This window comes from Typopeltis vanoorti, chromosome 23, assembly GCF_054136105.1.
Source record: "Typopeltis vanoorti isolate ZY-2024b chromosome 23, IOZ_Tvanoo_1.0, whole genome shotgun sequence".
NCBI lineage: Eukaryota > Metazoa > Arthropoda > Arachnida > Uropygi > Thelyphonidae > Typopeltis > Typopeltis vanoorti.
In genome coordinates, this window is record NC_143571.1 from 35,730,703 (window position 1) to 35,744,683 (window position 13,981).

General features: G+C 36.5%; 1 protein-coding gene across 1 annotated transcript in view; it reads right to left on the reverse strand.

The window, feature by feature from the left end:
- Positions 1 to 13,981, reverse strand: part of mgl (low-density lipoprotein receptor-related protein megalin) — an 890,817-nt gene that overhangs the window by 126,319 nt on the left and 750,517 nt on the right. The window contains exons 66-67 of the mRNA XM_090412774.1: positions 10,519 to 10,597; positions 2,275 to 2,529 (exon numbers count right to left, since the gene is read on the reverse strand). Coding sequence (XP_090268900.1) covers positions 2,275 to 2,529; positions 10,519 to 10,597 — 334 coding nt within the window. The remainder of the gene's footprint in view (positions 1 to 2,274; positions 2,530 to 10,518; positions 10,598 to 13,981) is intronic.

The window sequence follows — 13,981 nt, forward strand, 5'->3', positions numbered from 1 at the left end:
TCCCTACCATACAAGTTTTGCTTATTCTATTGTCTATTTCCATATCTAATTTGCTATATTCACTAAAAACTGTGCCTAAATATTTTATTATTTCTATAAGTTCTCCACTGAGAATGCAGTGGAGAACCTATAGAACCTCTTATTGTTAGATTTTGATGACAAATTTTTACAGCTCTTATTCAGTTTAGTTATATTCCCATGATTTCTCAATTATTTTTCATAATGTGAATATGTGATCTTGACCTTTAGTTGGGCTAAACCAAGCTTTAAGCTATTGTTGCACAATTTTTCTTAGCCTCTTCTTAAAGTATGCTTGCATAAATATTACATAAATTTAAATCTCAAATTCAAACTCATTTTATTCCTCTTTTAATAGATGCAAACTATGAGAGTTCTACTGCAATCATCTGGAATTCAACCTTCTGACCAGGATTTCTGATATATGCAGTGTAGTTGCTGCAAAACTTTTATACTTCCATATTTGAGCATTTCTGGATGAATATGGAAGTATATTTACTCAAAGAATAATAGGATAAAATATATGGTGGGGTGTTGCTAGAGGCCTGGAGGTTCATTTGCTGGGGATGAAGAAATGCATTGCCAAATTGCTATGATGAGTAATAAATGAATAATTATTATGAATGACTTAAATTATCTGAATATTGATTGGGAAGCAGAGAAAACTCATGATAAGAATGAAAGAATTTATTGAGCTGTTACATGAAAACATTCTCAGGTAGCATGCGAAAGAAGCAATCTGAGGACAAAGAGTGTTAGAGTTGATCATAGAGTCAGAAAGCATCTCAGTTATGGATGTGATTGTTTTGTCACCAGTTGGTGACAGTGATTATGCTATACTTTGGCAGTAGTAAACTACATGGATGTTCTAATCAGGACACGTTATATGCTGAATTACAAATCTGGAAATTATGACACACTCAGAAGAATACTATCTTTGGTTCCACGGTATCAGTTATTGAAAATAAAGGATATCAACAGTGCTTGGGAAGCATTGAAAAGATGCTTAAATGATGTGGTATCTGAATGTGCCCCTAGAGTTTGGAGAACAAATGAAAATAGAATGGAAATGAAATGGATATGCAATCTTATTAAACAAGAGATCCACAAGAAGGAGATGACATGGAAGGAATATTGTGAGAATAAAAGTGAGAGGAGTTATGAAATATATAAAACTTAGGCCAGAAAAAATTATGAGTATCGTACAGAAAATTAAGTTGGAGTATAAAAAAGGAGAGGTGATATGATTGAGACTTTTAAACTGTTGGGAGGTGGTTAAAGGGTTGACACTGGGGAGTTCTTTCGCTTGGTTGAACAGCGGGAAGGAGTGATGACAAGGGGCAATCCCTGGAAGTTATGAAAGGAAACTGTGAACAAGAGGGTGAGGAGTGGTTGAACCATGGAATGCATTGCCTGATAGAGTGGTGACAGCGAGAATGGTCATGAGTTTAAGGAGTGGTATGATGGACTTGTTTCCTAGGAGGGACCTTACATGATGAGTCTTGATAGACTTGTGTTTCCTAGGAAGGACCTCCTGCGATGAGTCTTTTGACTCCTTGGAGGCTTAAATAATAATAATAATAATAATAAAAAGAAATTGGCTGCAGATGCTAAAGGCAACCTAAAAGAATGACTATGTAAGAATAACTACTCTCGTATCAGAAGCAGATGAGGTAGTTCAAATAATGAGAAGGGGGTTCTATGGGATGTTGCATAAAATGAAAAATTTCCAAACATAGAAATTTTTCAGGTTATGAAAAAAAGGTTTTGTATTATGAAAATAATACAAAAAATATAAAATTAATAAAATATAAAACTTTAATTCACTCACGGTACTAGATGTACTATAGATTTAGTGGATTAGTTCAAGGACTCATTATGGGAGGACACTATCTCTTCAAATACAACTCACCCTCTCCACTACTACTTCATTCTCCTACTCCTACACTACTATTATCAACGCCATCTACCGATCATCATCGCCAAGTACAGTATTTTTTGTCTGTAAATTGCATGTGTTCTGAAGGCTGATTTGTCTGTGCACAGGAGAAAAAAAACCTGCCATATCTCCTTATGAGATTGGCTAACTCATCTTCAATAGAAAGAGGCCTATAAGGATTCCTCTCGTAAAGACGAGAATCAAACCCAGGTCTTTTCCAATTGAAGGGCACAATGTTTCGCTGTTCTTCCAATTACACTACTGAGGCAACAACTACTTGATATTTAAGGGAAAATTAGACATAACAAGTTACTTACGACATCCAGTTTCATCCGATAAATCTTCACAGTCATTTTGAAGATCACAGATTTTGTATATAGAGATGCACTTTTTGTTATCTGCACACATAGATTCACCTGCTTTACAAGACTGCTCAGTTTTAGAACAAACAGTGTGATTATTTTCATCACTTCCATCTCCACAATTATCTTGTCCATTGCAAATTTGCCAAAATGGAATGCATCGATGATTTGCACATTGAAACTTGTATGTAAGATCACAGGAAAATGAATCTGAAATGAAAAAAAAAAAAAAGTTAATGACTTGAAATATGCAAAGCTTGTAATATTATTTATAAAACTAAATGCATATTATAAAGAAAGAAAGAAATACAGTAGATGAACAAACTAATCATTATTGGAATTCAATAATTTTATTAGCAATACTTACACTAATAAGACTATCATACTGGGCAGGCATGTACATTGCTCAACAAAATAAACAGAACAAAATGTCTTTCATGAATATTGTTTTAATAACAAGCATATTTTTCTTAAAAATTTAATTTTTAACAGCATGCTATTTTTAAAGGCATTCTAACATGCAAATTCTAGGTATACAATAGAAACTGATGTACTACTCAAGTACAAAATGCAGATTCCTCATGCCTGTAAAAAACACATTGTTGCAATCACATCACTTCAATTCGGTTTTCAGTTGATCAGTATGTTTTCCACATCTCTAGTACCTCCAGGCTAGCAAGACATCATCATTTAAATGATTCTTTGAAATGGGAGGCCTTTGACCAACTTGAAGCTGAGAAGTTGCAGGTGAAAGGTGGCATGATGTAAAGTTTTGTGAAGTGTCATCTCAGTACTATGCATGCAGTTTCAAAAGACAGGAACCATTACAAGAAGAGCTAGCCAAGGTTGCCCAAGAAATAAAAAAAACATAATGGGCTTCTATCTGCCTCTAACAGCAGCAAAATGGAACCTTACACTTACCAGACATTAACTGTCTCTTGAGGTTACACATTTCCAACCAGACTATATTAAAAAAGCTCAATTTAAGAGGATTCTAAGGAAGGAAACCAGTGGTTTATACACAAACCACTGCAGAGATAACTGAAACTAGTTCCCTTAATGCATAACATTATACATATCTGCAAGGAGATGTGTTTTGCATTATGGGAGATACTGAGATAGGAGTGATGTTAGCTTGCTCCACTTTACCCCAGTCCTGAAGATACTTTCAGGTGCAAACTTTGTTTGCTCACACTTGGATAAAGGATTAAACTAAATTTATTATAGTCTAACCAAGTGAAAAATAAACTTTCAACATCCTTGCAGACATGTATAATGATATGCATTATGGGAAGGGTCACTACCCAAACCTGAAAATACTTCTGGTGCGAATGTTGTTTGCTTACACTTGGAAAAAGAATTAAACCAAGTAATTAATATAATTAACGGCTATTTAGCCTGTTTTTGTTTAGGAGTGTCCCTTATACTTGCAGCCTTGACATAGCCCTACAGTCATTCCCACAAAGTTCCGACGATGGTCAGACGATGACCGAAACAGTCCACACCCCGTAAACCCTTGCCCCAGTTTCCACATAAGGATACCCTTCCCCTTTGTTTTTCCCCCCTCTCCCCACAACAAAATAATATATATATATATATATATATATATATATATATATATATATATATATATATATATATATATTTATATATATATTATTAATAGTAACCCGGGTTTCCAAACTTATTTCCCGTGTCTCAAAGACATCCCCATGTTCTCCCCCCCCCCCCCCCCCCCCCGTTTACATACAACCTTCCAGCAAGAGCTTGGATTTAGAAGGCATCTTTAAACCAAAAACAAGGTATGTACAAATTTTTCCACATTTTTTATTCTGCCATAATTGCTTTCTATACTTGCCCATAATGCCCTAAAATATATATATATTTTAGGGAGTATATATATATATCAACAAGGGAGTATATATATACTCCCTTGTTGAGTTATGTTAGCCAATGTATTAAATATAAGGGACACTCCTAAACAAAAACAGGCTAAATAGCCGTTAATTATATTAATAGTGTTTAAGAGGAGTAGCATGGGAATTTCCCAGAAACTATACTTAATTTTTATTGTGTTTGTAACCATAAAACCCTTCAACCATTGTCTCTCTACTCATACCCCCCCCCCCCCCCGTGATACAAAATACACTTTTAATTCTAAGATCATTTTAGCACTCGCTCCAAACACTAGGCTATGTCATGAGCTCACGTCATACTTTTAACGAATGTATAACCTTCACAAAAGTAAACTACCAAAAAACCATCCTCACATACACCGTGCAAAAAATGCACATAACATTCCTCAAGCACTGCCTACAACACAACGTCACGCCAAACTTTACTACAGTACATGGTAACTGCTCCATTCCCGGGAACAAAAAAATTTGCTATCGAGCTTCACGAGCACTCATCAAGCAGGCCATATATGACAGATTCAGAAAGAAAAATCAAGCTTATTCTTACATCCACAATACAAAACGTAGACTGAAAACCTTAATGTCCCCTAATGAATGGGCAGCTTTCTCTGAAAGCACCCAAACACACATCAACGACTACGTGCTGTTAACTGAAACTCGACACACAAAAAAATGGTTTGCCTTAACAGGGGCACAAAATACATTACACATACTGTTCCCAATCTTGCTGACACCTCCGCCTCACGACCCACACTTGACAACTCCATCAAAAATCTGTCACACCACATCCTCACACCCGACGAGATCATCATCCTAAACAAAGGTCTTAACTTCGCGATAACTCCTAAATTCGTACCGAAAAAAGACATCATTATTGAAATCCAAGCGAAACTTGAAAATGACCCAAACAGAGACACAATATTCCAAAAAATAAACAACATTATAAATAGCAAAATAATAGTAAAACCCAACATCATTCCCAACTTACAAAGTGCCCTTTTATCTTTAAAAAAGAACCCTGATATCATGATCACAAATGCTAACAAAGGAGACACTGTTGTCATCATCAATAAAACTGATTACCACAACAAAATAATGGCCTTCTTAAACGACCAACACACCTACCAAATAATCCACAATGATCCTACCCCTGACCTCATAAAACAGATAAACAGCACCTTACACACCTTAAAAAGTCAAAACAAAATAGATAAAACCACAATGAGACACACAACCCCCCCCGCACTACACGCACCTCCTATATGTTCGGGAACATCAAAACCCACAAAGACGGTTATCCGATACGACCCATAGTCTCCTACAAAAACACCACCACAGCTCCTTTATCAAAATTTGTTGCCAAACTCATCAAACCACTACTAACAACGTCTATCTGTATGATCAAAAATACAGATGACCTATTCTGGAAATTAAGCAACACTACTCCATCCCAGGATGACATCCTCCCCTCACTAGATGCAACTTCATTATACACCAACGTGGATATTCCCAAAACTTTAGATATCGTACACACACTACTCTCTGAGGACCACACCCTACACACACACGCACAAAATTAACACCAAATGACATTATTAGTTTGATTAAATATCACAATATCCGCCAACTTCTTTAAATTCAACAACTCCTTATATGTTCAAATTTTCGGTCTCCCAATGGGCCAAAACATCAGTGGACAATTAGCAGAATTATTCCTGGCACACATTGAATCACTTCTACTCCCCCCCCCCCCCTGCATCACCTTCTATGGCAGATACGTAGACGATATTCTATGCATTGGCAAACCTTCACACATCTCCGCCTTACAAACATCCCTCAACAATTTTAGCAACAGACTACAATTCACCATGGAAACAGAACAGAACAAATCCATCAATTTCTTAAATCCTACGTTAATCAGAAGCCATAACAGAATAGCCACGAAGATATTCCACAAATCCACACATGTCGGAAACTACCTCCATTTCAATTCATACTACCCATATTCCATTAAAAAATCAGTCATCCTATCACAGTTTATCAATGCTTACAAGTTCTCAACCAACAGCAATTTTCTTAACACAGAACTCAAGTATTTAACACAGGTTTTCAAAAATCGCAACTACCCCACACATCTAATAAATTATGCGAACTATACAGCAAAATCCCGTCTTAACAATAACACAACAAAAGCAGACTTCCCGACACGTATGGTCATCAAATTGCCATACATCCAAAACACATACAAGGCTTACAAATACATTTTCAAAAACACGGACTAAGCTAGTATTCACCACAAACCAAAAATTAGCAACTCTCCTAAAACCTACTAAATCTCTCACTCACAAAGAAATATTTGAGCACCACAACGTAGTCTACAAATTTCCTTGTCAAAAAGACTGTGAAGTCACCTACACGGGCTCTACAATTAGGTCGTTATGGACAAGACTACAAGAGCACTTCAGGGATTGCAATATTCCCATTCCAGAATATCTGAACACAAAAAAACATCGCAACATCAAAAAGAAAAACAAAACACAGAATACGGGGAAGACAGAAATTGCAGCTCACGCCCTTTAACTAAAACACATCCCCCAAACTGACAAAGCCATAATCATTGACAAACAAGAAAACGAAACAATGCTTAGAATATCTGAAACTATTGCCATAAAATGCGATGGAAATTCTATCAACGTCCACTGCCCCTACCTAATTTCCGAATGTTGGACGTTCCAAAACTTACAAATTAAGCCACCCCTCCGGCCATTTAGCGACAACAAATGCCCAAATTTAGCAGATGCAACTTGCAGCCTTGACATAGCCCTACAGTCATTCCCACAAAGTTCTGACGATGACCGAAGCAGTCCACACCCCGTAAACCCTTGCCCCAGTTTCCACATAAGGATACTCTTCCCCTTAGTTTTTCCCTCCCTCTCCCCACAACAAAATAATATATATATATATTTATATATATATTATTAATAGTAACCCGGGTTTCCAAACTTATTTCCCGTGTCTCAAAGACATCCCCATGTTCTCCCCCCCCCCCGTTTACATACAACTTTTCAGCAAGAGCTTGGATTTAGAAGGCATCTTTAAACCAAAAACAAGGTATGTACAAATTTTTCCACATTTTTTATTCTGCCATAATTGCTTTCTATACTTGCCCATAATGCCCTAAAATATATATATACTCCCTTTTTGAGTTATGTTAGCCAATGTATTAAATATAAGGGACACTCCTAAACAAAAAATGGTACAATGATAATTGTACCATTTTTTACCATTTATGTACCATGAAAATGGTACATAAATGGTACAATGGGAATTGTGTTTAATTGTCTATTGGTGACAAATGAATAATCATCGGTTAGTATGTGAGCATTCAAGAATGATATGACAGCCATTCTTGGATTCTGCTGTGAACAGTAGCTTGCAACATATAGTAAAGACTTCTATGTAAAACAGTAAGTATATCATGCCAAAAGAAAATTTCCTTACTAATTACAGGTGAAGGAACATGAGGCATGCATGTATATGTATCTCCAAATTCTCACCAATGACATCATTTTTGCTCAAGTAGCCCTAATCAATGCAAAATACTTTTAGTAGTGGCCGGTAGATGGTGTTGTTTGTTGATGGTAGTTATGCAGTAGAGGAGATAGTGAGTTGTGGAGTAGTGTGCCCTCCCATGATAAGTCCTTGGATGCCTTGGAAGTGTCACATAATAATAATAAACTCTTCACTTTATTCCTGATACTTCTGGCATTAGTGTATGCAGATTGCAATATCTTTTCATGACCATGTCCAAAACATCCCGTTTATCTAGTAATGATTTTCCTATTCAAATATTTGGGACCTGAGGAACTATATTAAACATTATTTTTTTGTTTATTCCTATTCTCACACTGACTTGCCTGAAGACTACCAGCATACAAACCTACTCTGCCTTCCCAAATATTTATTATTCTAAATTCTGCATAAATGCAGGATTTAGAATAATAAACCACCAATCTACCAGCACCCTTGGTTCCAAAGTCTTGTCAGATTACTTGTTTTGCCAGACCAATGGAGGTTATGCAATGATAATTCATCAATTCCCATCTGAACCACTAATTACACATCATTCCAAGGTCTCTAAAACACCATGGACCACTAGAAACTTAAATATTCAATGTAAATTAAATATGAATTAAGTGATTAAATGAAATACATTAGTATAAATGATACAGTGCAAGCTTACTAGTATCAATGAAAGAAGATTATTAATTTTTTAGATTATTCACATTTAATACAGGTATTAAATGTGAATCAAACGATTTAATGAAATACACACATTAATACAAATAGAAATGATACAGGTGTATTGACACAGTGTAGTATAAATGACAACAGATTCATTAATTTCTGCACTACTAACAATATTACAAACCATTTCTGAAGTGGCAAGACTTAGAATTTTTTACTGGGATTGTAGAGCTAATCACCAAAGTCTCACAGTTAAAGGCCTCCTGGATTACTATCTGATTCATAGCTAACTGATTTGTCATAGATATTCAATGTTGTAAAGGGAACACAACATCTTGAAGCAAAGTTGCTTAATGTACAATGGCAGAAAAAAAAAAACTAGTACTGAACAGCATATCTCATAGTGCGCATACTGAAGGGGGTGTTAAAGTTCAGTACTGTTTTTTTTTTTTTTGTGCCATACTGCACAAAATCTTTCCTTACATTAGTTTTTGGTTACTAATGCAACTCATGAACAACCTCTTTCTCCTTTGCTACATCATTAAATCCTACACAGCCATTGCCAACATTTTCATCAGGAGAATTATTAAATGTTAAAAAAGGCCACAACTTACCATGACACTGCAACTACCATGAACTAGACCTTGCTTAGAAGTTCTATATTTTAGATGAATGTAAGCAAAATAAGCTAAGATTTACTCAAATTCAAGGGATCATCACCATCTGCAGATAATGTACAACTGTAAATAATTAAGCCCACATGCAACATCATCTGTGACATTCCAGTGAACTATTTTGGCAGTAATGGAAATTTAAGCCAGTCTGGTTGACCAAGTGGCTAGTGCATTCACTCTCTACCCAAGAGGCTGCAGGTTTGAATACCACCAAGGGCATGGATGTTTGTGATTGTCCTACTAACCAGTGGTGAGCTATAAGGGGCTCGTGCAAGCCCTTTGTTAAATTTTTCTCAAAGTTGTGAGCCCCTTGTTCTTCTTGTTTAATAACCTTGTAGAACTAGAAAATACCACCGTGGAATGTATACATGCTACTATAATTGCTACTTTAAATTCATATGGATTTTCTGATAACTATATAAAAAAATCACTTCATTGCATTTTGTTCTGATGGAGCTAGTGTAACGTTAGGAAACAAATCAGGTGTTGCAATCAAACTTCTACAAAAATTTACCAACATTGTGATTTGGCATTGTGCTCATCGTTTACACTTAGCATTAGACGATTCAATAAAAAACATTAAAGAAATAAATCATTTTGAAATATTTATGGATAAATTATATGCTTTTTATCATCAATCACCAAAAAACAACGAGAATTAAATACGATTGCAAAAGACCTTGGTATCGAAATTTTAAAGATCGGCCGTGTGTTTGGACCACGATAGCAGCTTGCAGTTTATGAATGGCTCTTGCTTTGTGGAGAAATTACCCAGCTTTATGCAAGAATTTTGCATCGAACGATAAATATAAGGGCTTTTTAAACCAACTTCTCAATTTGGAATTTTTAAAAGATCTAGCATTAATGATTGATATCCTACAGGAATTATCATATCTGTCAGAAGCTCTACAAAGTTGCAATATAAGTATTATAGGGTTAAGTTAGGCCTTTTTTTTTTGCTCGATGATGCGAGCCCTTTGTTAAAATTTCCATAGCTCACCACTGCTACTAACCATTTACCATATATACTGCTGTAACCTGTGTCCTTGTGCAGTATGACTCTGATGTCACTGTGCTATAAAAATCAAATCAAAATCCAAAAAGGAAATTCAAGTGTGATTTTGTAATTTTGTCTGGACTAAAGGAGGTGCTGGACCATCCATTGTTGGAAAATCAGTAATGTATACCTGTGTAATCAAATATGTATATACTAAACACATGCATGTGTGAGTCATATTAGGATGTTTTTCTACTCTTTTAAAATGAATGCATTTTTCTAGGATGCAAATCTGAATAAATTAGGTATCTCGCTGTAACTAGTTCACTTAATGTAAGTTTTGATTACCAAATGCTAAACTTACGACAAAGGGATTCCTGTTCATCTGAAGAATCACCACAGTCATCATCTCCATCACAAAGGAAATCATGTCGAATACATACCTAATAAAGGGAGGAGGAAAATATCTATAAAACTATGCAGCTAATATTTAATGATAACATGAAATACAGCTTCCCTCAAGAAATATCCATTCTAAAAAATAATAGTTACAACTCATGAAAGGTTGTAAACTATTGCATATTAGATACCATGGGTAAGTAAAGGGTTGATAATCCAGAAATTGTACTGTGGAGATCAAACATGAAACTCTTTCAAACTACATTAGGTCTAAGCAGAGTGGTGAACTCACATTGAAAATCTTTGCCACCTAAATACACTTTTATTCTTACTGATTAATATTCTTGCTGAACATATCCTTATTAGGTTTATGTTCTAATTCTTTATCTTTTTTTAAAAAAATTCCTTCAGATTTTTTTAATGGTATTGTTAACACGTTTTGTATTTACATATAATTTTTTATAACTTTTATAAATGGCAAAGAAGAATTACATTAGTTTATTTCTGATTGGTGGAATTATTTTATACTTAATTCTCATAGGATCAAGAAAATGATTAATATCAAAAAAAAAATTTTAAAAAATTATACATTTAATAAGACTAAACAAAAACAATATAGGTAAAAAAAAAGAAGCTTTCAAACCAATAATAAAAAAGAAAAATTGAATCCAAGGACTTTTGATTAACAAAATATATGCTTTAGAGATCTGTTTATAATTGTACAATGTTCATCCTCCACTGACTTACACCGCTAATAAATAGTTTAACACATTTATGAATATTATTAACATATAACTATCAGTCTACCAGATTGAGTATACTCAAAAGGTTGTATGGTATCCAGCATTTGTCATAAATGATTTGTAGATTCAACTAGCATCTGGAGAATAAAAATTTATTAACAATAATAAATGATTAAATGAATGCTATTTCAGCTTCTGTGCTGAGGCCACTGCAAAGAGTCTTCTTCTTCTTCTTCTGCAGCTTCTCCCACTTAAGTGGGTCACTGTTTATAATGAGTCTCCTCCACACCTTCTTGTCTTGGGCTGTCACCACATCCAAGTTCTTCATCCTCAAGTCCTCTTCTACCAGCTCCTTCCATCTCTTCTTTGGCCGCCCATGCTTCCGCCTTCCTTGCACATCCATCTGCATGACCCTTCTTCCCACATATTCGTCCTCCCTCCTCATCACATGACCAAACCATCTCAACCTTGCCTCCTGTATTTTCGCTCCTTAAAGTTAGTTCTTAACTTTCACTGTTCCCATGACATAGTCATTTCTCAGACGATCCTTTCTGGTCACACCGCACATCCACCTAAGCATTCTCATATTTGCTACTTCCATCCTGCTGATGTTATTTTTCCTCAGGACCACAGTTTCTATAGCATATGTCATAGCTGGCCTCACTACTTTCCTATAGATTTTGCCTTTCAGATTGATCGACACCCTCTTATCGCATAACACTCCAGCCATCTCCCTCCAGTTCCTCCAACCTGCTTGTATCCTACATTCCACTTCCTTCTCAGTTCCTCCATCTTCTTCCATTGTTGAACCTAAGTATCTAAAGTCTCTCACCTTTCTGATGACATTTCCTTCCAGCTCCAGATCTGTCTCCTGTCTGCCGCCCACTGTGCAACACATATACTCTGTCTTACTTCTGCTCAGTCTCATACCTCTCTCTTCCAGTACTTTTCTCCATCTTTCCAGTTTAGTTCCCACTTCTTCTCTTGAATCTGCACACAGCAAGATGTCATCTGCATACAACATTGTCCAAGGTGCATTATCTCTCACCTCCTCTGTTACCACCTCCATCACAATATTAAACAGAAACAGACTTAATGCTGACTCTTGATGCAAACCAACTGTTACTTGAAAACTTTCTGTCTGTCTCAGACATGTCCGAACACTCGTATTCACATTTCTGTACGTTTCCCGCAACAACCTGATATATTTCTCCGGTACCTTCTTCTCCCTCAAACACCTCCAGACTTCTTGCCTTGGCACACTATTATATGCTTTCTCCAGATCAATAAATGCTAGATGTAGCTCCCTTAGTTTCTCTCGATACTTTTCCATCATCTGCCATAACCCAAAGATAGCATCTGTTGTTGATCTACCCGGCATGAAGCCAAATTGTTCTTTTGCAATCTCCACCTCCTTCCTCAATCTACCATCAAGAACCCTTTCTAGGATTTTCACTGTATGGGACATCAACTTTATTCCTCTGTAATTTTTACAGTCTTGTGCATCTCCTTTACCCTTGTAGATGGGGTCAAGAGTACTCTCCCTCCATTTCTTGGGTATATTTTCCTGTTGGCAAACTTTCATGAACAGGTCCCACAGCAGGTCAATTCCCTCTTCCCCCAGTGCCTTCCATGCCTCCACTGGAATTCTGTCGGGGCCCACCAATTTTCCATTTCTCATCCTCTTCATGGCCTCCGTCACTTCCACTCTACTGATGTTCTGCACCATCCCCTCAGAAGGCTGCCTATCTCCTTTGTGAGTCCTTGCATTTTCCTCATTCAAAAGTCCCTCAAAGTATATTTTCCATCTGTTTTTTATGTCCACATCCCTCCATAATACTCTTCCTTCAGCATCTTTGATCTGCCTCACATGTAAGATGTCCTCTGCTGCTTTATTTCTACATTTCACTAGTTGGTAAATTTTTCTCTGTCCTTCCTTTGTTTCTAATTGATCATACAGATCTTGATATGCCATGGCCTTCGCCTGTGCCACAACTCTCTTGGCTTCTTGCTTTCTCTCTTTGTACACCTCTCTGTCCTCTTCCACTCTTGACTCATCCCACTTCTGCTTTGCCTTCCTCTTAGCTGCCACTGCCACTTGTACATTATTATTCCACCACCAACCCTCCTTCTGCTCTCTAATCTTTCCAGATGTCTCACCAAGCACCTCGATTGCACAGCTCAGGATTACTTTTGAATTATGTTTCCACCAATCTTGTACACTTTCCAGTCCATCCGAAATCCTCTCTAACGCCCTCTCCCTAAAACGATTCCTCACACTCTCCTCTTTTAAGTGAAACCACTTAATTTCTTCATTCCATGGCATCCAGAGGTTCTTATCTTCAATCTTATTTTAAAGTCTGCGCACAGCAGTCGGTGTTGCTGTGCTACTTGATCTGTTGGAATTACTTTACAATTTGTCACAACCTTAAGATGTTTTCTTCTAGTCAAAATGTAGTCAATTTGTGAACTGTTGTTACCACTCCTAAATGTTATCAAATGTTCTTCCCTCTTGTAGAAAAACGAGTTCACAATTGCCAGATCAAACGCTACTGCCAAGTCCACAAACCTCTCTCCTTCCTGGTTCATCATTCCCACTCTGTGGCCACCATGCACCCTTTCACAGTCTCTATTCTGTCTTCCTATGTGTCCATTCAAGTCTCCTCCGACAATCACATCTCATTT